The sequence below is a fragment of the Eriocheir sinensis genome, chromosome 40 (assembly GCF_024679095.1).
Source record: "Eriocheir sinensis breed Jianghai 21 chromosome 40, ASM2467909v1, whole genome shotgun sequence".
NCBI classification, from domain to species: Eukaryota; Metazoa; Arthropoda; class Malacostraca; order Decapoda; family Varunidae; genus Eriocheir; species Eriocheir sinensis.
Genome location: NC_066548.1, coordinates 780,852 through 805,000, shown reverse-complemented (window position 1 = coordinate 805,000; position 24,149 = coordinate 780,852). Strand labels below are relative to the sequence as shown.

The 24,149-nt window shown below is 49.0% G+C and overlaps 1 protein-coding gene across 2 annotated transcripts in view; it reads left to right on the top strand.

Annotated features, from left to right (window-relative positions):
- Window positions 1-23,638, top strand: part of LOC127009161 (GATA-binding factor 3-like) — a 25,921-nt gene extending 2,283 nt beyond the window's left edge. For both annotated transcript variants that reach the window (XM_050881954.1, XM_050881955.1), the window contains exons 3-6: window positions 8,824-9,552; window positions 11,790-11,935; window positions 12,540-12,665; window positions 22,986-23,638. In XM_050881954.1, the coding sequence (XP_050737911.1) occupies window positions 8,824-9,552; window positions 11,790-11,935; window positions 12,540-12,665; window positions 22,986-23,342 (1,358 nt within the window). In that variant the 3' untranslated portion in view covers window positions 23,343-23,638. The remainder of the gene's footprint in view (window positions 1-8,823; window positions 9,553-11,789; window positions 11,936-12,539; window positions 12,666-22,985) is intronic.
- Window positions 23,639-24,149: the final 511 nt, after the last annotated feature.

Below are 24,149 nucleotides of genomic sequence, written 5' to 3'. Positions count from 1 at the left end.
GTCTAGGCCTCGCCAGTGTTCCGCTGTCCCACGCTTGTCATACATTATCTAAATAATCCCTCCTCGAAGAAATTATACATCTTATTCTCAATCTTAATTTTCTGGCTTTGTGGTCCTCTGTTCATCGTCCGTTTTTAGTCAAGTCCTTGTCTGCCTGTGGTCGCGCTCGGAGCATGCGTCCGCGGATTGCCGCCGCCGCCGCCAGCAGGCAGGGCGCCACACTCCTTCCGGGGACACCGTCACCGTTCACCGCCCTCACTCACATCGGCAGTTCTTCATATTATTACGTGAAAATTATTAAATATTTTTTTCTGGATTGTCATTACCATGGCGGCGGCGGCGGCGGCGGGGACGCGACGGTGTTCCCTGCCAATCCGCTGCGGTATGGCAGGAAGAAAATATAGTAGTATTACTTAAAGTATGCATCAATGAGGCTTTTGTGATGGACTTAATACAGTATTTATATATGTGCATTGCAGCACCCCCGCCCCTCCCCGTCCCGCCCCGCCCGGGCAACAGCAGCCTCGGGGCACATTCCTCAGTGCCTCTCAGGGGGACATTCTGCTCCTTAATTCAGACGTATAATTACACAAAGGAATTAATGCCTCAAATTAGCCCCTTCCATGGGCAAAAAAAGGTTACTTAATGGCTTCCACACAAGGCAGCAGCGGGCGGCGCCTGGCCCGCCCTCCCGCTGCCGCTCGCCGCGCCGCCGCTGTCGTCGCCGCCGCCGCCGCCGCCGCCCACTGCAGATATTGTTTCCCGCCGCCCTGTGGACGTTGTTCCCCCCCCTTCGCGTTGTAAGGGATATAACATTTTTTCTAGGAGTGATATATAAATACTCAGTATTAATATATGAGATATTTTTTTCTCTCCAAGACCGGACGGACACAAAATATTATACAAGATGACAGTACCAAAAACCTGTCCCTCGCTGCGCTGTTTGTCCGTCCTTGGAGCAGCTGCTAACTGGCAATGACACTGAGTAACTCTGCGCCCCCCATCAACCAAGGTTATTTTTTTTGCAGCATTATTATCTTAAACGACAACGTCCTTTAAATTATTCAGAAGCATTGCAGCCTGCCTCGAACATTCTTTAACTTGATTTAATCATCCTGAGAGACACAACAAACCGCAGTGGACCTTCGCCATGTCAGCCTCGAGATTCTTATTGGCGCTAACACTGATAGTATGACGGACTCCTAATACCAACACATTAACCCGCCGCTGCATACTGAAGGCAGCGTGTTCAGCTGCGCAGTGACGTGCAGTAGGATGCCAGGCAGTCGTGTCACCCTCGCTAAGAATTTTAATCATGTGCTAGGCTTGTGTACAACCTCAGCGGCAGGGAAGCAGCGTCTTGTCAGCCTCAAACGCGTCCATGAGGCAAAAAAAATAAGTGTCTGTTGAGGACTGTGAGTGCTGGGCGAGGTGGCGGCGGCAGCGGCAACCTGGGAGAGGAGCGGAGTGTGGTGCAGCGGGAGGGGCGGCTCAGGCACTCCCGGCGCGGCAAAAAGCTGTGTAACCCGAGCGGCGTACAAGCCAACCCAGGGCGAGGATCTCACTAAATTGTAAGGCAGCGCGGCGTATGACATGCCGCTGCCGCCGAAACGTCACCGCTGCGACCCGGCACAATATGTCACACCAGGTCGCGCAAACTCCCTCGCGGACTGACTAGAAAGATGATGGATTAATTATGTTCTCCGAGTTGCGAGAGTTGTGAAAGACGGAGGGAGTGCGGGTGGGTGGCTTGGAGTAGTAAGTGTGCGAGGGTGCGGGGCTGGGTAGTGAGAGGGAGCCAGGGCGGGAAAGCCAATGATTAGTTCAGCAGTTTTCCCGCTCCGCTTGTCCTGCCCCGCACACACACACTCGAGGGAACACAGGGTGCCCACGTCCTCCCGACGCTCAGTTTTATTTTAGTCGTAACTCGGAGACGCAGCGGCGGCGTAGTCATGAATTATTGTGCCGTGCGTGTTGAAAGGTCTGCGCGCACACACACACACACACACACACACACACACACACACACACACACACACACACACACACACACACACAGTGGTGCATTTAAATTTGTGTAAAGACCTAGTAATTCAACAAACACACATATAAATAAACAAGTAAACAAATAAACACTAGCAAATAATTATGTAAAGATATACAACAATAACAGTAACAACAATAACAATAACAATAGTTATAACGATAACAATATTAATAAATAATATTAATGATAATGATAATAATGATAATAATAATAATAATAATAATAATAATAATAATAATAATAATAATAATAATAATAATAATAATAATAATAATAATAATAATAATAATAATAATAATAATAATAATAATAATAATAATAATAATAATAATAATAATAATAATAATAATAATAATAATAATAATAATAATAATAATAATAATAATAATAATAATTATTATTATTATTATTATTATTATTATTATTATTATTATTATTATTAATATTATTATTTTGACTATGATAGTAGTAATGGTAGCAGTAGTAGTAGTAGTAGTAGTAGTAGTAGTAATAATAATAGTAATAATAATAACGATAATAATATGAATATAGATAATGATAATGATAATAATAATAATTATAATTAATAATGATAATAATAATATAAGCACACACACACACACACACACACACACACACACACACACACACACACACACACACACACAGATCTTTAGGTAACAAAACATCCTGGTCATTCATTCATCACACGACTATTAATGGTATTAGGTCTGGGCTCATAACCTCATAATAGGACTCCGTAACCACCACCACCGCCGCCGCCATCACCTCCACCACCGCCGAGCATACATCACCATTATCATCATCATTGAGAGAAAAGATGAAGCGTCCCCCATAACACACAGCATCCCTCTCCGGCCCCTCATCCACACCCCTTCCCCCGCCACAGATGTTGCCCCGCGAACATCTGTAGCGGCCAGACAGACAGGCAAACAAAATAAGGAAAAGTTCTGGTATAGGTTTTATTTTTTTTTTTTTTTTTATTGTTGTTATCTATTATCAATGTTGTTGCCTTATTGGTACTTTATTACTATTTTTATTTAGTGTATCATATTATTTTCATCGCTATTATTATTATTATTATTATTATTATTATTATTATTATTATTATTATTATTATTATTATTATTATTATTATTATTATTATTATTATTATTATTATTATTATTTCTTTTATTATTATTATCGTTATTGTTGTCATTATAATCGTTAGTATTATTGTTACCATCATTATCATTATCTTAGCAGTGTTATAATATTTTTTTATAATCATTTTTATGTAATTTTTGTTTGATTTATACATAGTTATATTACTATTATTTATTATTATTATTATTATTATTAGTAGTAGTAGTAGTAATAGTAATAGTAGTAGCAGTAGTAGTATTTATTATTATTATTATTATTATTATTATTATTATTTTTATTATTATTATTATTATTATTATTATTATTATTATTATTATTATTATTATTATCATCATCATCATTTTTACTTTACTTAAGCTTACTTATTGTTAAGATCAATTATTCTAAAGTGGAGAGAAATCCAGACGGCGGTCAGTTTGCGTGCAGCGTAGTGATGAATGCTGCATCAAAGAATTCCTGATAATTCCTGTAGTAAATACCTCCACCACGAGGGGCGGAAGGCCGTCTGGGCAAGCTGAGGCCTCGAGGCTGATCACCAACACAAAACTAACATCTGAATACATCACATGCAGCTGAAATTTACGTGGCGTTTCCCCATCACTTAGCCACTAGTTACGTGGGGCTTCCTCTCCATCCAGCACCCTCCCCCTCAGTCACCCAGTGGCCGATCCTCCCCCACCCCCCTACAGCTCATCCACTGGTCACCTAGTAGCGGTACTCTCCCCCTCCCAGCACCCCCACCCATTAGTTACCCAGTTCTTCCTGCCCCTCTCCACGTTCCCCCTCCACCCGGTGGTCACGCTTCCCGCCCCCTCAATGAGCCGTGCACTCAACAGTTTACTCAGCCCAGTAATTTCATAACTCCCTGATAAGTTTTGCAGATTTATCAGAATTTAGGATAATGTGTGAGGCGCTTCCCTTCCCACCCCGCTCCTCCCTCTCCCTCGGGGCGCGGCGTGGGGGGGGGGGGGCGTCGTAAACCCGGTGGGGCGGGCGAGGGTTGAGTAAACAGCCCCGGGGAGGAGCCGCCGAGGAGGGCCTCCTGGTAATCCCTGTGGTCATTTAGAATAATTGGAAAGACAGAGATTTCTCGCCTCGCGTCTCCCTGTTGTCTAGTTGGCGCAGGACGACCGGAACGGAAGCGAAGGCCCCCCTTAACTCCCCTCACCCCCTCCGCCCCCGGCTCGGAGGGCGGGCTGGGAGGAGCAAATATACCTCTGTATTAGTTTAGTGTACATGTAGTATATCCTTGTAGCTTATTCCCTTCATGCACTCAGTGTTGATTTTTCATATAGATCATGTATAAAGAAATATGACATGAGTTGCAGTGCGTACAGCTGTGCTGCACTTACAAGGGCGGGATGGAGTGGGGGTTGCCTACCCCCCCCCCCCTTCACGTCTCTCCGTGAGGCCCACTGGAGCGTCACAAAGGCTGGAGGGAGGGGGAGGCGATGCGTCCTGAAGGCCGGACTGACCAATTAAGGAGGCGAACAAGATGAATTTAGGTCGACCGTGTGGTCAGTCCTTTGGGCCCAGACAGGCGGCCTGGGGGTGAGGCTGAGGGTTGTCGTGTATGAAAGTACATAAAGCCATACACCTGGGAACAGGTGTTCACTGAACACCTGTGGATCGCAGCAGGAGGAGGCACCAGGTGCAGCGTCACACGCAATTGCCACGAGGCTGCAGCCCCCACGTGGTCGTGGCGGGGTCAGGGGTCACGCGGCGCTAACGAGGCCGCCCGTGAGCCCGCCGGGCCCCCGCCACTCACGGAGAGACACTCCTCAAACAGGTGTAATGGGCGTAAATTAATTTATCCGTCACCTGTAATAGTCCGGCCCGCGGCGCCACACCCAGGCTCTTTGTCCTCCCTGGAGGACCACTCGTCTTCGGTTTGCCTTATTCGGTCAATTTATCACAGACGAAAACGTCCGAAACACTCTGACAAAGTGGACGGACAGACGGGTTGATGTATGGTTTGTGTTGTCTATAATTCTCTCGCTTTTATTCTCCGAAAGTCTCGCGCCCCGGGGCAAGGTTTGGGCCGGGCAGCGGTGGGAGAAGGAGAGGCCGGGCACGGCGGCCGTAAAGTAGCAAAGTGGTGGGGCTTTAGACACGTTTTATTTGCTTTTCCATTCATGAGTCTGGGACGCCGCATCGAAGAGAACAACTTGACACAGCACGAAGAAAGCGTGCGGGGCGAGGCGGAGGCCCGGCTAGCATGCAGAGGCTGTTGTGTTGCCTCTAATTCGTCTTTGTGTTATTCGTGTCTCTAGATGGCCTCGGCAGACGTGCGGCGTGGCGTTAATGTTATGGTAAGACATTCACTGGCCCACTCAGTGCATTCCTCGGCGTCGCTGCACAGAATTTAGCAGCTGAAAGGCACACGGGGAGGCGCGCTGTCCGATGCCCGATGTCTAAACGCATTTGGCGGGAGAAAACAAACAAATTAACAAAGAAATGAAAGAATGAATGAATGAATTAGTAGATTCACAAGTTACTGTTATTATTATTATTATTTTTATTATTATTATTATTATTATTATTATTATTATTATTATTATTATTATTATTATTATTATTATTCGAGCTTTGAGTCCCTTGGTGGCGATAACGAATCAGGAGCGAAAAAAAGTTACTATATAATTGAGAGTAACGCTTCGAACCCAAAACCGACAACCTATGAAGGGGGCAAGACAACGTGGGAAAGCTTTTTAGGCCGCCGTTGGGGAAGTGTGGGAGGAGGAATAGAGGAAGGGGAGGAGGAGAAGGAGGCTTAGTCCCTTTGACGCCCTCGTTCAGGCTTATGTTCTTTTGATCGTCTGAAGATGATGGAGTCAGTCATCAGAGCGAGAGGGGGGGAGTGAAGAGGTGGGTGGGTGACGTGGGTGGTGAGGGTGGTATGAGTAGTGGGTTGTGTTGGTGGTGTGGGCGGTGGGTGGGGGGTAGCGTGGGTTCGGGCGGGCAAAGCCTTCCTTCCTGCAGTGGGTTCCGCGGCCGGCTGCTTTTTTCAAACTGTTCGTGATGTTTCTTCAGCCACCAGAGGCTTGATGTCTTCTACCGTTACTTCCTTGCACTTCACATGTATGTTTTTGGCTAAGTTACGCCCAATATACATTTGCCTCCCCTCAGTGCCCCCCAAAAAGGTGGCTCAAAAGACGCTGGCTCCCGTCCCATCATGAGCGGGGTATTATGAAAGGTTCCCATGACGGGCCCCGAGGGTCTGTTCGCCATAACTTCCACCTAAAGCTATTAGCCCTGAAAGCTTCCCACCGCAGCGATTGCCAAATACAGATGTTAACTGTCATTCTCCATTACCTCGACCGGCCTCCCCACACGGGAAGAGTAAATGTCTGAAGAAAATAAATATTTAGCGGATGTTTTGGGCGTGGGCAGTCCTTCCTGAGCAGCCGGCGGGGCAGGGCTGCCCTCGCTGCGGTTTTGTGGCCGCTCCCGCGTCACTCCCGGGAGAAAGGGGAAGAAGGGCTGGATTTATGGCCCTTTCTTTCCTCTCCAAAATAACAACAAATTGCACAGAAAGGACGCGATTCCTCCCCAGCAAGCAGTGCCGCCGTGGCCGCCGAGCATCGCGTGGACGGATACGAATTAGCGAGCAGCAGCGGCTCAGGCCTGCCCGGGAGCCCCGCGAGGCGGCTAATGCCCCTGCCGACCCCGGGGTCACGTGGGAGGCACCAATCACTTGTAAGGGCGTCCATCCGTAACTCCCGCGCCCCTATAATGACCCGCCATCAGTGCCCACGCATTAACACCCTCGTTTGGCCCGACCCGGCACGTGAGTCTTGGAGGCGCGGCCAGGAAGCCCCACCTGCGAGGCGCCTCTCTCCTCTTTTATGGCAGCCTCTCTCAGCCGTCCGTGTGTTCCTTTTGTTCCTCCTCGCGGCGTCACACCCTCGCAGCCTCATTCGCGCATCCTCACGGCGTTACCTTTCCTCGGCGCCGCAGTTTTACCGTCGCCTTACTCAGAAAAGAGGGATGTGCAAGATCTTTTTCCTCCCACGCGCCTGACGAGGAACACGACGTAGCCGGTAGAAAAATGTGACTCTGCTATTTCTTTTAACTCTTCCTACCCCCTCTTCTCTCCCTTTCTCTCCCCTTTCCTGGCCCTCTCCCCCCCCCCTCAGTGCCCACGCCCCCACACACACCGCGGCACTCAGGGATGTCCATCACGGCCCCGTCAGACACATGCAGCCTAGGAAACGGGCGGCCTCCTCCTCCTCTTCACCACCGCCCTCTCCTTCATAGATCTTTATTTTTCACTGCCTGGCCTCCCCCGCCCCGCCTACGCGCCTCTCCATCACTCTCCCACTCTCCCTCACGCTCTCCTGGCCCCCTCAACCCCCGGACAGTCATGCATTATGTCGTTATGTTACATTAGTGTTAAGAATTAGTAATGGCGGTGGCTTATAATTATCTATTTGAGATTATAATAAAGAGCGGAAAAGCGAAAAGGTAATTAGGGATGCTGATTACAGTAATAATGATAATAAAAATGATGATGATGATGATAATAATGGTAATAATAATAATAATAATAATAATAATAATAATAATAATAATAATAATAATAATAATAATAATAATAATAATAATAATAATAATAATAATAATAATAATAATAATAATAATAATAATAATAATAATAATAATAATAATAATAATAATAATAATAATAATATTAATTATAACAGTAGCACATCTAATATAATTAATATAACTATCATTATCATAAATATTTTTATTGTTACGGTTAACAAAATTATTAAATCACCATTGTTGTTGTTTTTGGTGTTGGTGAGTAGGCGGCTGTGCTGGTTGACTACTGCAAGGACATCTGTTACTAATACTTACATTAATGATAAAAATTGTGGTGGTGATTATCATGGAAAATATAAAATAATAGTAATAATTTAACACACACACACACACACACACACACACACACACACACACACACACACACACACACACACACACACACACACACACATGTATTATATCATCAGTCATATAAACGTAATATAATTAGTATAATCTCGATAATCCTTTTTCATCGCAGTTATATCTCCCTCATTTTCATTATCATTGTCATCATCATAGCAACCATCATCATCATTATTGTCATTATTGTCTGTCATCTGCAATCACCAGGACCGTCAATAAGGATCAAGTGTTCAGTTGAGTTTCATCTCTGCGTCTATTAAGTGGTTCAGTAACTAACTTTCCATACAGACACCAACATTAACAACACACCCTCGCTGGTCCATGAGCCGCAGTGTGCAGACGTTTCTGTCAGAGCCGCGGGAAGGACTCATTCTCACCATCCCTGGGGTTTCCTTTCGCTGAGTTTCCTCCCGTCGCTGGGGTTTCTTGTTCTCCAGGCGCGGCGTGACGTGCCGGCGCCGCGCGGGCCTGTATGCGCCCCGGTTATCTGCTGTTATTCCTGCATTTTTTTGCCCCTCGAACTGAGCAGCACAAATCGTCGCGGCTTTGGCAGCGGGGATGATTGGTGTTCTCAAATTGATATTTTTCGGCCGCAGCAACTTTGACCATGTGTTTTTATGACGCCTCGTTTTTCCTCTCCCTCCCAGGTCGCTTCGGGCAGGGGGGAATGTACCGCGCCCACCCCCACTTCCCAACGCCCCTCCACTCCTGGCTGGGCTCGGACAAGATGGCCGCTGCCGCCGTCGCCCCCACCGCCTACAACACACCCGCCGCCTCCTGGCACACACCCTTCGCTAAGACCTACCAGCCCACACCCACGCCAGCCCACCAGACCCACCAGGCAGCCCAGGGGTACGCCGCCTACGGGTACCCCCCAACTCCGCCTGACGACACCCCAACAGCCGCCGCACAGCAAGGGCCTCCCCCACCACAGCCACAGCCCCAGGAGCACCCCATGAGCGCGAGTCCCATGCCACAGCTGTCACAGGAGCAACAGCAGCAGCAACAACAACAGGCGCAGTCAGAACAACAGCCTGCAGCGCGCATGACCCCAGACCGCGTGACAGCCTCGCCCGGCGGCAGCATCGCGGGGGTTAACGAGATCAAGGGCGACTCATCCTACACGCCAGTCTTCAGCTCCTCATTCCCCTCCAAGCCCTCGCTCTCCCTCTCGCCCGCCCACTCCACAGCCCACCCCTCAGGCTACACGGGCTACCCCACTCATTCCTCCATGGACTTCGCGCACACCGGCTACTCGGGCTTCTACCCCTCGTCGGGCATGTCCTCCATGTTCAGCAAGCCCTTCCACAGCGTGCCGTCCACACCCATCTCCCCGTCGCAGGAGAAGTCCAAGAACACAAAGAGATCCAGCACAGGTAAGACATTCCTCGTCTTTGGTGCCTGTTCTCCTAAATCTTCTTGTTCTTCATGCACTACGGTCTTGATAAGCATCCGGTACCTTCATCCAGCGAGCCTCATGCAGGAAATGATGCTAACTACTCTATAAGTCACTCATAGTTCATACTTTACCAGCTCCATTTAGCTTAATAGTACACTATATAAGGATGAAGATATCAGAACAAGAAGAGTAAGCATGGTCCTTTGTTTAATCCTGCTCATCTTGATACGCATCCGGTACCTTCATCCAGCGAGCCTCATGCAGGAAATTATGCTAACTATATAAGTCACTCATAGTTCATACTTTCCCAGGTCCATTTAGCTTAACAGTACGCTAGACAAGGAGAGTAAGCATGTTCCTTTGTTTAATCTTGCGCATCTTCGGACTTTAAGCTTTTTGAATAATCACTCGACCCTTCTCAAGGACATTTCCATCTGTGTAGGGTAACGACCAGCCTATCCCCGTGTTGCGTAAGAGATTTCGTGACACAACACACAAGTTCGCTGGTTGATCGACAGATAGATAAATACACTTGTTTGATTGATATCCGATGTTTGTCGTCACGCCATCCTGCTGGTCACGTGACGGGCAGCACGAAACTGTGGCATCATGACATTCTTACACGAGGGGGATTGGATGATACTCTGAGGCAGTTCAAAGTTTTATTATTTACTTTGTTTTAGTATTGATGGCGCTGATAGTCTCTCGCATACAGGGTTATATACCTTATATTCATTTTCCTTAGAAGCAAGATAATCAGCATTGCATTTACCACATTATTTTGTTAATGTTTCTGGTACGTGGTCACTGTATATATTTTTTTCCCTTAGTGTTGATTTATCTCATTGCAACCATTACTAATACGCCGATGAAGGAGTTGCCATCCCAGAAAAAAAAAGATTAGAAGTTGGATTTGTTTTAGCTTGTTTTATTTACTAGTTTTATCTTTCTTTTTCTATAAGGGTCCTTCAATTCGTTTTTTGTTTTTTTTTGTTCAGGGTTCAGCTGTTTTTAATTTGCTATTTTTAACTTCAAATTGTTGCACGCATCATTAAATTCACGTCAAACTTGCAACATCCTCTAATTCGGGCTCTTTATTAAGTTTTAAGTCATGTTTCTGTCTTATACTCTATACTTTTTATCAATTTCATCCATGCAACTTTTTACTCCTGTCCCACACCGCTGCTTCCTCTATTTTGGGCCATATGTTCAGTGTTAACGTATTCCCACCTCCTGCTGTTTACGTATCACTTTTGTGCATCTTTTTTATTCAGATCCCTCACCACCACTTTCTGTATTTTCGGTGTATTTTCGGTCAAGACAAATTCTTCCCACTTTTTACACGTCACTTTTTATTCATATCCAACACTTCCTGTATTTTCGGTTCTACGTTCAGTGTCAAGTCAAATTTTTCCTACTTTTTAAACATCATCTCTTTGCACCTGTTTATTCACGCCCCCTTCAACTGCCTCCTCCATCTCCGTCCTTTTGTCAGGCGTTCAGCTGTATTCTGTTGTCCCCGCGCGGCTGTGGACCATCAGTTTTGCGCCTCGTGACTCCCTCGTTGTTTACTGTCGAGACACACCTGCCTCGATGTCACCCCCCGCACGCTACGGCCACACCACGCCACCGCCTTGCCATAGATCATTCCACGTCACCCTAATTCGTTGCCTCTCCTCGACATCCCGGATCACCTGCTGTTCACTTGTTCTTGTTTCCAGGACACTCAAACCTGAACCTCCGTATTGACTTAGCTTTTCTTTCTGAAGTGTCGAGTTGCGTGTCTCTTTTCGTTAAGCTGGGTGGTCACGATATATAAATTTGCTTTTCCAATGCATTCTTAATTGTTGGAACTGTGACTATACCTAAGCTGTCACAATTCAAGCTGTCACCTAACTGTAACTACCGAAGTTGTCGATATGCTTAAGCTGTTTCTACCTAAGCTGTAACTACAAAAGCTGTCACCACCCAAGCAAGCTTTATTTACCGAAGCAGCTTAATGTATTTGTCTATGTATATTACTGTCAGTGTATATAGAAGTTATTGATAATGTCCTACTTTTCACGAATTACTGATGACTGCAAATGTAAGTATAGAAGAAACGCACTTAGAATAGCTAGCCAACACATTACTTTTTTTCTGTTATCGAATTTTTTAGTATTGTATTTTTAGTATTGTATGTACTATATGTATGTATTGTTCTCTCATCACCAGAGGGCCGTGAGTGCGTCAACTGCGGCGCCACGTCGACGCCGCTGTGGCGACGCGACGGCAACGGCCACTACCTGTGCAACGCCTGCGGCCTCTACTACAAGATGAACGGACAGAACCGGCCCCTCATCAAGCCCAAGCAGCGCACGGTGAGTCCCGCTCCTCCCTCACCCTCACCCCCGCCCCTCACCCCGCCCCTCGCCTGCACCTCCTCCATCACGCCTCATCTCCGGCAGCGAGGGGCGTCCACACTATCACCTCATCGCCTTCCGCTGTCATTGATTTTCCCATGAGCTCCTCCCCCGGGCTGGCCGTCCCTGGCTGGCCCTGCACCCTTCACCCTCCCCCCCGCCCCCCCCAGGGATGAGTCACGCCGCTATATAGGGTTTTAAGTAATCTGTTTCTGGCCCCTAATATAACTCCCCGTTTAAATTTAATCTCCCTTCCATTTGTCATCCTCCATTATGAATCATTGCCTCGACCTTGTTCGGCTGAGTGAACGTCGACCGGGGAAGAAAAAAAGGACATTGCAAAAAGGCTTTATGTAACGACCAATGGGAATGAATCACTCTCTCTGGCTCCCATTTTTGTCTAATCCTTAATACCTGGAGGCCATCCCTTGAACCACTGTGTCTTGTCTCCTTTACGTAACGACCAATGGGAATGAATCACTCTTTCTAGTCCCCAATCTTATTTAATCCTTTAATACTTTAAGGCCATCGCTTGAACCCTCTTGTCTTGTCTTCCTTGCAGTCCGCCAATCGTCGTGAAGGCACATCTTGCGTCAACTGCAAGACTCAAACGACGACTCTGTGGCGACGAAACCAGAACGGGGAGTCAGTGTGCAACGCCTGCGGCCTCTACTACAAGCTGCACAACGTAAGTGTTTGGACGGGACTTGATGTAGTAGTAGTAGTAATAGAAATAGTCGTAGTAGTAGTAGTGGTAGTAGAGGTGGTTCTTGTAATACATTAACGGTTATTTCGTTTAGCCCAATTTCTGTAGCGTTAAAAAATGTCGTAACTCCTCAAAGAAACACTCAGATCGCTGGCACTTCCCTCCACTCGTCTCCAGTATATATGGCAGCTCGCTAGGGACCTCAAAAACAGTATTATAGATTGTTGTGTCTTATGTGTGGCGCTGTAGAGGCAAGTTCCTCCCTATGGACCTACGCCCCCTTCTTGTTCTATTCTCGCCCACCTCTGCCCTTTTCTCGTCGCCTCTTTGCCCCCTCGCGCCGCCATAGTCATCGCAGGTCGCAAGGTGGAACGAAGGGGCGCGTCCCGAACACTCTCCTCACGCCGGGTTATTGTGTTCACAGCGGCCCGGCGGCGCGGCGCGGAGGTAATCACCTTGTCAGCAATAACGAGCCGCTGTCCACATGGCCGGCGAGGCTGTGCACCGCGGCGGGATAATCCACCTTAGCGACGCCGCCTAATATGACTGTATCGTCCCCGCTGCGCCGCGTATTTAAGTTCCGCCTACAAATCTTGCTCGCCTGCCTGTATTTACCTTTGCCGACAAATCATGGTGATCCCGGCGCGCGGCAATCTGGGCGCCTCTCGCTGGTCACGGAAGGGCTGGTGTGGGAAGAGCTGCCTAAATTTCCTCCCAGGACTCGGCGCGTCCGTGGAGAAGAGAACGCCAGGGAGATTAACACTAGGGAGGATCGCAACCCTTTCGCAGACAATTAACTGCTTTATTAACGCAGAGACGGACCTGCATGCCGCCACCTATAGTCGTAGAATGCTCATAGTTCAAGAAGTTAAAAGACCAGACCTCCTTTCACTGCACTCCTTCCTCTCTAAGACGCAAACGCTTTCAAGAGGGAAGTATATTTATGACACTTCTCGAATTGGAATTTAATCTCACCTTTCGTCATCTTCCATTTGATTAAGTAATGGTTAATAATGGGTTGTCTGAGTTACTAGAGGATAGTTGTATATAAAATCTCTGAGCAGCAACGAGCCGGGCATTCCTCCCACACGTCGCAACTTCCGGGGCTCGCCGCGTAATGTATATACCTGGCGGGCGTGAAAATGGCTTCCTGACACGCCAGCAACACACGGGTCCACCATCTTGCTCCAGGTGCTCTCTGCGCGGCGGGAGGAGGCCGGGCCGCTGCCACACCCTCCAGTGCCGCCCTCCGCTCGGCCACGCCACCCGCTCCTCCACCAGCTGACTGTGAGCCTTGCGTCATTGCCTGTACCTCCCTTGCCTGTCCTCCCGCGTGTCTCAGCCCGGTACCGCCACCCTTAGCATCATTACAAGAGGCTGTAGCTAAAGACTCCGTCCATTGTGCATTATAGCGACAATCACCTCCTGTCACTAGCCCCGGTTTTGCCTGCCTCTAGGAGCACCACCAAGCCCGTAATTATTCACAAGAAACGGATCATACATCACCGCCCTTCAAACAGATGTTCCTCGAAAACCAGGAATCTCTGTGTGAGTCCTCCCCCGCCAGGCAAGTTTAGGCCCTGCAGCGCCGCGCGGAGGGCCGAGGGTCGCCGCGAAGAGTCGGGTGTCGTAGGGGACATAATTATTCCAAAGCGAAGTGAAATATAGCGTCTGCCGTCAAACATCTGTCCGTGGTTAGACTTCCCGCCTCGCACGTCGATTGTCAGTCAGTCCTTTAATAAAAAAACGCTTTTCTCTTTCTGTCCGCGTGTGGGGGGAGTGTGAGGGTGTGTGGGGGGGAGAGGAAGAGAGGAGTGAGGATGTGTTGCGAGAGGAATGAAACCGGATGAAAAGTGGGCTGTGAAGGCGGGTGAGGAATGGTAGTAAGGGGAAGAGTGTGAGGGTGGGCGGGGGATGAATATGAAGAGAGTGGAGGCTTTTAAGAACGTTAGGGCTTGTTTAATGTGTTGCAAGGACTGAACGAGGGACTGTACATTTACCAAAGAACAGACAAATGCTAAACTGTGTAAACAAGACGGTAAAAATGCCTTCTCCTCACTTATCCATCAGTTAATAGGCACACTTGATCCCGTTTCACTTTTTCTGACCTGCTTATGAGAAAGTAGTATACTGTCACCATGCCAATGTATAAGCCCAGACACCTAAGACTATATTGTATACATTAATTTCCACTCGGTATCATCAACATATTTTTTTTGTCTCTGGTTATCACTCTTCTCCTGGGGTGCGGGCAGAGTGGCTGAGTGAGGGACGGGTGTTGTGGGTTTGGAGCTGCGGGCGGGAGGCGAGGGGGGAGCAGCGTGTGGTGAAGGGAAGAAGTGAGGAAGGGAAGGGAAGAGTGAAGTGAGGGGAGATGCGAGAGGAGGAAGGATGAGCAGTGTTAGTGGTGAGGGGAGAAGTGAGGGAGGAGGAGCCTGTGGTGAGGGGAGAGGCCAAGAGAGGGTGAGAGGGGGAGCATTAGGGTGTCGTCAGGGTGTCCACATGGCTGCGGTGTCCTCCAAGGTGACAAACGCGACCGCTCACGTTCCTCGGGTTTAGGGTTTACTCTCGAGTGTCTCCGGTTAACCTGGGGCATCCACGCTTCTTCTATACCCTTCGATTCTTCTTCAGTAGCTCTCCCTTATAGTCTTGCCGCGTTAGTCAGTCAGTGGGTTGAGGGGTTGAGGGTTGGTGGGCAGGATGCGATATGGGGGAACAACACCCAACGTTTCCCCTCTTCCCCTTTTCCCCTTAATGCTCCTCCTTCTTCTTCTTCTCTTCCTGCTGCTCCTCCGTTTCCTCCCCTTCCCTCTCCCTCCTTCACTTGTAATTATCGTCGTCAGCCCCATCATTTTCGATCTCGGGTTACGCCAGAAGTCACGTTACGGCTACGACTGAACCTGGAATTGTAGAAACGTTTTTGCGGCCTGGTTTTTTGTGGGTCTTTTTTTGTGTGTTTCTCTCTCTCTCTCTCTCTCTCTCTCTCTCTCTCTCTCTCTCTCTCTCTCTCTCTCTCTCTCTCTCTCTCTCTCTCTCTCTCTCTCTCTCTCTCCTCTCCTGTCTTTTTCCCTTCCTTCCTTGAGGCGTGTGAACAGACAGACAGACAGACACAGACAGACACACTCAAACAGACAGACAGACACAGACAGCTCCCACGTAATGTTATGCCGATAATTCTAAATCAAGTAACTTCCCTTTGTATATAGTTGAGTTTCACGAAAGAAGAAGACGCTTGAAAGAAGGCAAGAGGAAAAATGTGAGGGCCAAACTACTAAATGGGAAAGATAAAAAAAAAAAAGAGGAGGCGGGTGGCGGGCGGCAGCAGAGTGGTGGCGCCGTCGGGAAATACGATCTAGTCCTCTCTCTCGCTGTCCTGCACCCATTTGTTCTGATTTTGGGTGTCGGGAGAGCCATAAACATACACGGCACTATTTTGTATACGTATATTGCACGGGGCCATACGTAGACGGACGGGGCCGCTGCACGGTGACCGCGTTCAGAGGGTTATTGAATTGCACTCGCGTCTCATCTTTGCCGCTAAAGAAAACACACTCTTTTTCCGCCAGCCTCAACCCTTCCTGCCCCGCCCTCGTTTCCCCTCCCGGGCACTTCCCTTCCTCCTGTCCCTTGTCGGCGGAGTCCTTAAGTGGAAGCAGAGTCTCTTAATTGTGTGTTTTGTGCCTCAGGGCTGTAAATGTTCGTGTTTATAGTGCTGAATCTTGTCTAAATAACGTGTTAACTTATCTACAGGGCCGGCTAGCTTCTCTCAGTACGGTGTCTCACCTCATTCTAAGCCCTCAGCAAAGATAAAGTGCCTTAATTAAAGGTGTGGATGTGCTTGATTTGTATAGCATAGTGATATTTCATTGACGTGACGACGTATTCACTTATCAACATAGAATCGGTCACCCATTATCTATATACAGTGTGTCTGGCCTCATCCTAAACTCTGCATGGGTAAATATTTGTGCCTTAAGCTGAGTGCTTGCTTTGTATAGTTTATGAATACCTGAGCGACGTGAGTTAACGCATTCACTCATCCACATAGAATCGGTCAGCCACTCTCCGTCTCTATACAGCGTGCCTGGCCTCACCCTGAATCCAAAGCGGTGAAAATGGAGCGGGACGAGAATGTTTATTATATGAAAGTTATCCGTGACCTGGCCTCGCCCCGCCGCCGCCAGCCTCCCGGGCGGCACGCGAGGCCTCTGTCCCTGGGGCGTGCCTCGGCCTGACCGCGGCCTTTAAACACACACTATTAGGTTTCTTTTTTAATGTGCTCGTCTTGGCCGACTTTGTGAGGATGTGTCTCTCGCAGGAACGACCTCGTGCTGTGTTTGGTGTCAGGTTTATAACTTGTTGTGTGACTAGTGTCGAAAATAGTGTTATTAATGTGAGGATTTGTTTTTCACGGTAACGACTTTGTGATCTGCTTACTGTCAGGTTGTATGTTTGCGTGTTATACTAATGTCGAGAATGGTGTTGTTATTGTGCTTTGCGGAGATTTGTTTCCCGCGGCAACGACTCTGTGATCTGCTTAGTGCCAGGTTTATGTTGTGTTCCCCATTCCGACGATAACATTATAGCTGCAGTTTTTCTCCGAGCGTCGCGCCCGTCAGCAGGTCCCAAGCACGTGGAGCCCGGTGGATATTTATAGTTGATGCCACACGTCAACAGGTGTTCTGCTCGCCTGGCGGAGGTGTCAGTGAACACCCTCATTGTCTAGCTGACACACCTCCTCTTTACATTTTTTCCCTGTTCATGAGTTAGAGCGACTTCAGTGGAAGCAGCGCGCGCACTGAGCTCCCTTCAGCCCCGTCGCCAGCCCACCCGCACGCTCGGGTTTAAATATACTCCTCTGTGTCATTAATTGGCAACAATATAGCGAGGCGCCCACACCTGATGCCCCGCCGAGTGATAGTTTTGGGATTAACTCGATTTAGTTTGCATGTGTCGGGGAGAAAGGGAGGCGAGGAAGGGGCACGAGTGATGTAGGTGTCGGGCAGGGCGGGGCGGGACGGTGGTCGGTGGTGGTGGCGGCGGCGGAAGACCCCTCCACCTCGTCATGCCTCTGCTAAGGCTGGCGACGGCCCCACCGCCTTGGCGCCACACTCCCGCCACCCCACCCTCGCCGTGACTTAGGCTTAGGCTCCGTTAGTAGGCTCAGATTATGGGTCACCTCATTCTGCAGAGTTGCGTGAGTCACTCGTTCATATACGGGCGGCAGAGGGGTGTTTACCGGGCGCTGGGTGTGCCGGAGCCAGCGTGGGACCGTCCCGTCAAACGCCCAAAGCAGCTGCCGAAATCGGACGGTCCATCTCGCTCTGATGTCGGCTCGGTTGAAGTTAGGAAAGGCTTGCGCCGAACCCTTTATCTTTTTATCTTGTTTATCTTCATATTTCCTGCTATGGCGTTTGTTTCTTCCGGATGCGGGACAGACGAATGGAGGGAGGGAGAGGCAGGGAGGGGCGGGGCATGAGGCTGCGAGGTAAACACAGTATCCTAAGCTGACAGGAATCAAGTGCCGGTAAGACGCCCGTTTTTATGATCCGCGCCTTTTTTTTCCCGTGTTCTCTTTCACTGGCGTCGAGGATGATGAGGGAGGCAAATAGTGAGCGCGTGTCAGGGGCGGCGGTGGCTGGGTTTGTTTGCTTAGAGAGGAGAGACACTTTATGATCCAGACTCCTTTCCCGGTACATTCTCCCTTACATGAGCGCCGCCTTCACGTCCTCCGCTCGAGAAAACGTGACCGAGGCTGCGAAAGGCACATTCTTAGCCTATACTGAAGTGGGGTTTTTTTTACAACAAAGGAGACAGCTCAAGGGCACAGAAAAAGAAAACAATAATAAAAAAAGCCCGCTACTCGCTGCCCCCCAAAAAAGAATCAAAAGAGGTGGCCGAAAGAATGCATTGATGTTTAGAATAGCGACACCTAATGATGCAGTCCCCTTTCCCTGTTCATTTCCTTCCTTACTACGAATGTCACTTTTATCAGTACTTAAGAAAACGATGCATTAGAGAAAGGAGCTCCGACAAACACGCTCTTAGTCCTCTCAAGTGTTTCCATGCATTAAAATATGGCAGTAACTTCTTATAGAGTTTCTGTTTCACACATCTGGCAGGTGGAAAATGAATTGTCGCTACACGTCAATCCGCAGCGTTTGACAGTAAAGAAGCGTCATTTTTCGTAACCCGAGAGGCACTCCTTTCTAACGACACTTGTAGTTTCTCTTAGGTCCTACGTCGCTAGCCACTGCCCTCCTCCTCCTCCTCCTCCTCGGCCCTCCTTGTCCTCCTCCATCCCTTCCTCCTCGCCACCATTTGTCAGCGTGGAACAAGACAGAATAACCTTGGGCCTGCGAGATTCATATATGTCACGTCCTTTATTCAGTGGTCCCTCGCCTATCTCCACCTCGTATCGCGCCGTCACCACCAGCATTCTTGGAAGGTCTCTCAGCCTCCACTTCTAATTAGCCGCCGGACTGATCAGAGGGAGGGAAGGAGGGAGGGAGGGAGGTCCGGACACTCTGGCCATCGACTTGGCTCCTCGCCGGGAACTGAATGTCTTCCTAATATCGATTTATTTTCGTCATTTGTCGCTAGTTTTAGCCATTTATAATCAGCTGTTTGACGCGTATGGGCTCTGGGAGGAAAGGGGTGGTGGTGGTGGTGGTGGTGGTGTTTAGGGGCGTCAAGTGCTTCTGTAACGCCTCGTCCCAGTGGTCTATTTTCAGTTCCCGTCAAGTGTTGTGTGTGTGTGTGTGTGTGTGTGTGTGTGTGTGTGTCCATGGATCCCCATCACACCCACACCCACACACGCACCCCACCACTAATATATATACATACACCCATTCACTCTACCACCGCAACCACCACCACCACCTACCCCTCCTCGCCCCAGTACCTGCCCGCCCCACTCCGCCGTCGCCTCGCTAATCATGAATGTCGCCCCTTATAAAGTTTCCTGAGTTACTGTTTTCTCGCACTCCGTCTCTCTCCATGGTGGTTTGCGGGGCGAGAAATTTCCCTCCCCGGCCTGAGTGAGTGTGTGTGTGTGTACCCGCCCGTGGCCACCCAAACCTGTTCCCGCCGCGCCGCCCTCGGGAGAATGATGAAGTTTTAGCAGCATCGTTCGAGTGTAACTTTTCGTCCCTATGTATTCGTTACGAGGTCTTGCTAACTTACTCAAAACTCTCGTATTATTAGGTTCCTTGTTGCTGTTTGCTGTCAGATAACAATTTCACGAGAGCTTGATTTTGGCCGTGAAAGAAGAGGGAAAAAAAGACTGTGGAGATTTAGTAATTTCACGAACGCTTGATTTGGCAGGAAAAAAAAGAGAGAAAAAAGACGAGTGTGAAGATGCATGAAGTGAGCAGGTTAATTAGGAGCTTAACTTAGTAGTGAGAGAAGGAAAACAGATTGAAGATGTGATATTTTCGCTAGAGCTTGACTTGGCAATGAAAGTAGAAATTAATGTGAAGATGCATGAAACGAGAAGGTAAATTTGGAGAGCTTGACTTGGTAGTGAGAGAAGTGGACAAAAAAAATGAGATGTAGTAATTTCATGAGAACTTCTTAACTTGACAGGAAAAAGAGGCACAATAAAAAAAAAAGGATGGGTGTGAAAATGCTTGTAAATTAGGAGAACTTGACTTGGTAGCGAAAACAGTAGAAAAAAAGAGTGTGTGAAGATGCAGACGAAATAATTTAGCGATAACTTGACTTAGCAGGAAAATAAGTAGGAGAGAAGAGTTTGAAAATGCTTGAAGCGAGAATGTAAATTAGAAGAACTTGACTTGGTAGCGAAAACAGTAGAAAAAAAGAGTGTGTGAAGATGCAGATGTTATAATTTAGTGAGAACTTGACTTGGCAGGAAAATAAGTAGGAGAGAAGAGTTTGAAAATGCATGAAGTGAGAAAGTAAATTAGGAGCTTAACTTGGTAGCGAAAAAAATAGAAAAAAGAGTGAAGATACAGTTTTAATAATTCAGCGAGAACTTGACTTAGCAGGAAAAGAAGAAGAATGAGAAAAAGAAAACTAGTGTGAAGGTGCATAAAGCGAGCAGGTTAATTAACGAGAATACACTCACCTCCCCGATAATTATGCCGCGTCGTTCTTCACTGAGCAGCAGCACCACCAGCCGTCACACACCAAGGAAGAAAAAAAAGTTAAACGTCCTCGTATTAGAGATGCTAATTAACACTCGGTGAACACGTATTATTAGGTTCCTCAAGGCTGTTTATCATCATCCCTCACCGTCTATACTCTTGGTTGTTTTCCCATGCGCCAACACCTGCATCAGTCTCCTCCTCCTCCTCCTGTCTCTTTCTTCCTGTCTACCTCCATCCACCTCCTCCTCCAGCCCTGTCTGCCTCTTCCCGTCTATACTTTTACCCTTCTCCCCCTGTCTCTGTCTCTTCTCTCCTGCCTCCTCCCGTCCTGTGAATTCTGTCCCTCACCTCAACTCTAACCGTCTTCACTCTCCACCATCTCCCTACTTTCCTGCCTCCCTTTGCCTCCCTCCTCTAGATTCCTTCAGTCCCGTCCCGCCTTCCTTGTCTCTACCCTTCTTTCCTCTGTCCCTGCCCGTCCCTGTCTCTCCCAAAGCCCTTCTCCTGCCTCTTCTCCTCTTTCCTCTGCCTTCTCCCGTCTCAAGATTCCACCTGCCGCCCTTTTGTCCTTGCCTCTATCCCTCTTTCCCCACTTTCTCTAGTCCCTCCAAGGTTCGTCCCCCCGCGCCTCCTCCTCCTTCTCGGTCCTGCCCTTCTTCTCCTCCTTCCCGTCCTGGCCCGGCTGGGGATTAGCCTCGGCGTAACGACTCATTTTGACTCGGGCCGCGGCTAACAAAGAAGGTTCAGCCGCCTGGAAGCGAGCGAAGCGGACGCGAGAATGGCGGATGACAAAACTGGAGTGTGTTGGATCGTAAAGCTGACAGACAGACGTAGACAGGTCAATACACTCCCCGTCCTCCGCCTCACGCCCGCACAATGCCGTCCCTCCGCCCAGAAATCCTCCGCCTCAATACGCGGGGCGGCTACTGGGTCTAATTAACGTACCTGCTCGGTTTTGTGGCCCGAGTGTCTGCTGCGGGTGTGTGGGGGGCGGCCAAGGGGGAGGGAGGAGGGTCGAAGGAGAATCAGGGAAGGGGATGAAGGAGAGATATAAGACTGTAGTGAAGAAGGAGGAGGAGGAGGAAGAGGGGTGATGAAGGAGGGGGTAAGGGAAGGGAAGAGAGAGAGATGTTGCAGTGGGAAGGTACAGAGGAGAGGGGAAATAAAGGAGATGGTAGTTAACGAGGATGAGGGTAGAGGAGGAGGTCTATAAGGGAGGGTTGAGAGAAGAGATGGAAAAAATCTAAATGTGGGTATTTGTTTTGTTTTGAGTGAGGTTTTTTTTGTGTGTGTGTTTGTTGATGCTTCTTTCGCCTCTCGTTTTGTTGCAAAGAACACACACACACACACACACACACACACACACACACACACACACACACACACACACACACACACGTCAGTCAGTCCGCCACTCCGGTAGCCCCGCGGCCAGCCTTCCCTCCGTAACATCTTCCTCGGTCGTCCTGCGGTAATCTTGGTGTGAGAAATGACATGCTGCTTTGTGTGGGTAATTTAGACTTTGCGGACCGTGGGTGGGACATGGGCGTGGGCAGGCGGGCGGGGCACAGGTAGCTGTTCAGGTGCGTGTGGGAGTGGAGGCGGGGGGTCGCAGGAGGGAGGTCTTGCCAGCCACAATAGTTCCGCTCCAGGGGGGCTGCGACCCTGCCGTAGGGGGTCCACCCTGACACACACCACCACAATACTCTCAAATGATGCCCCCCTCTACCTGACGCCTGTATGATCCCCCGCTGGGAGGCATGGCCCGCGACTATGGACCTTGTGGCGTGCAGCGGGAAGGCCAGAAGTACCGCAGGAACGGGTGCTGCCTGAAAGTTAATCTTGACGTAAGATGTGGGCGGGGGGCCGCAGTGCGTGGCTCGGCGGGCAACGGAGACCAGTGTGGCGCCCCACGGCTGCTAACCTGACACTGATGGAGCATCCAGCCTTGACCCCACAAGCCCAGCCTCCCACACCGCCTGTCTCGGCGCTCCTCGCACGGACTGGCCGTCGCGTCTGGCTGTTTTCGAAATCATACATCATCTTATTAGGAAGGTGTCAGTTTACTGATCAGAAAACTGGCGGAGTGTTTTCTTTGGGGAAAATTAAGAGCTGTGTTGCATGTTTTCTGCTCCTTTGTCTATCTATTTAGTGTGGTGCGTTGTGTCTAACCACGTCTGTTCTTCCGCAGGTTGCTCGCCCGCTGTCCATGAAGAAGGAAGGCATCCAGACCCGCAACCGCAAGCTGAGCTCCAAGTCCAAGAAGAAGAAGGGAATGCTCGGCTTCCCGGACATGCTGAAGCCCCTGGACAAGGGCGGCTTTGGCGGCTTCGGAACCGGCGGCTCCGGGTTCGGCTCCATGTCCCACTACATGTATGGCGGCCAGATGCACGGTTCCTCCATGGCGGGCGGCTTCATGTCGGCGCCGCCCATGCACGGCATGTCGGCCATGTCTGGCGGCCTGGGCAGCCTTGGTCTGTCCTCGGCAGCCGCCGCCTCCGCCGCCTCCCTGGGCCTCAGTTCGGGTTTCTGCACCGTGGCTGCGTAAGGATACGCCCCTGAGCCTCCCCCGAGGGGCTGCCCGAGGTGGGCAGCTCCAGGGCACAACGTCCGAATATAGTGTACAAACTGGAGAGATATGCAGCGGTAGGAAGGGCGGAGCGGTAGGCGGGCGCAGGATGGCCGCTGCAAGACTAGTATAGTGTATATAGTGTAACATAGACCAAATAGAGAATATTTAAAGCATTTCATTTTTCTTGTCTTAAGTGTAAGTTGAACAATATTGCATATTGTAATATCGCATCGCTGATGTACCTATGTGAAGAAAATAAAATGAAAACTTGATGCTCTGTTTGTGTGCCGCCCACGAGCAGCGATGAGCAGAGGCAGCAGGGCTGCAGGCTGCCCTCAGCCGTGTCAGAGTGGACAGCATGTCTGTGTCTGTAGCGCTGGGGATGTTGCACAATTTTTCTGAATGTCCTCCTTTATTACTGTCACTCATGTCTCTAACGCATGGTCGGGATTATACACAAGTTTCTGGTGATCACACACAGCCTTCATCTTTCAGTTTCTTGTTATCATTACGTCATATTATACTTAGGAGTGTTGTGTGTAGTGGAAACCAAACAGTAAAACATATAAGCCCTTTGATTCTGGAAGTAGCAACAATGAACTGGAAATTGAACGCAGAGAAACCCACACAACAGAGCTGCACCATACCCAAGCAAGACGTGCCCGCCGCTGGGGACGCTTCATTCGTATGCCGCAGCGGGGCGACGGATTCCCCGCTGCATCACTTAATAATGGAGCAAGAACACGGAACCCCGCACCACATCCCGAAAAACAACACGTCTCA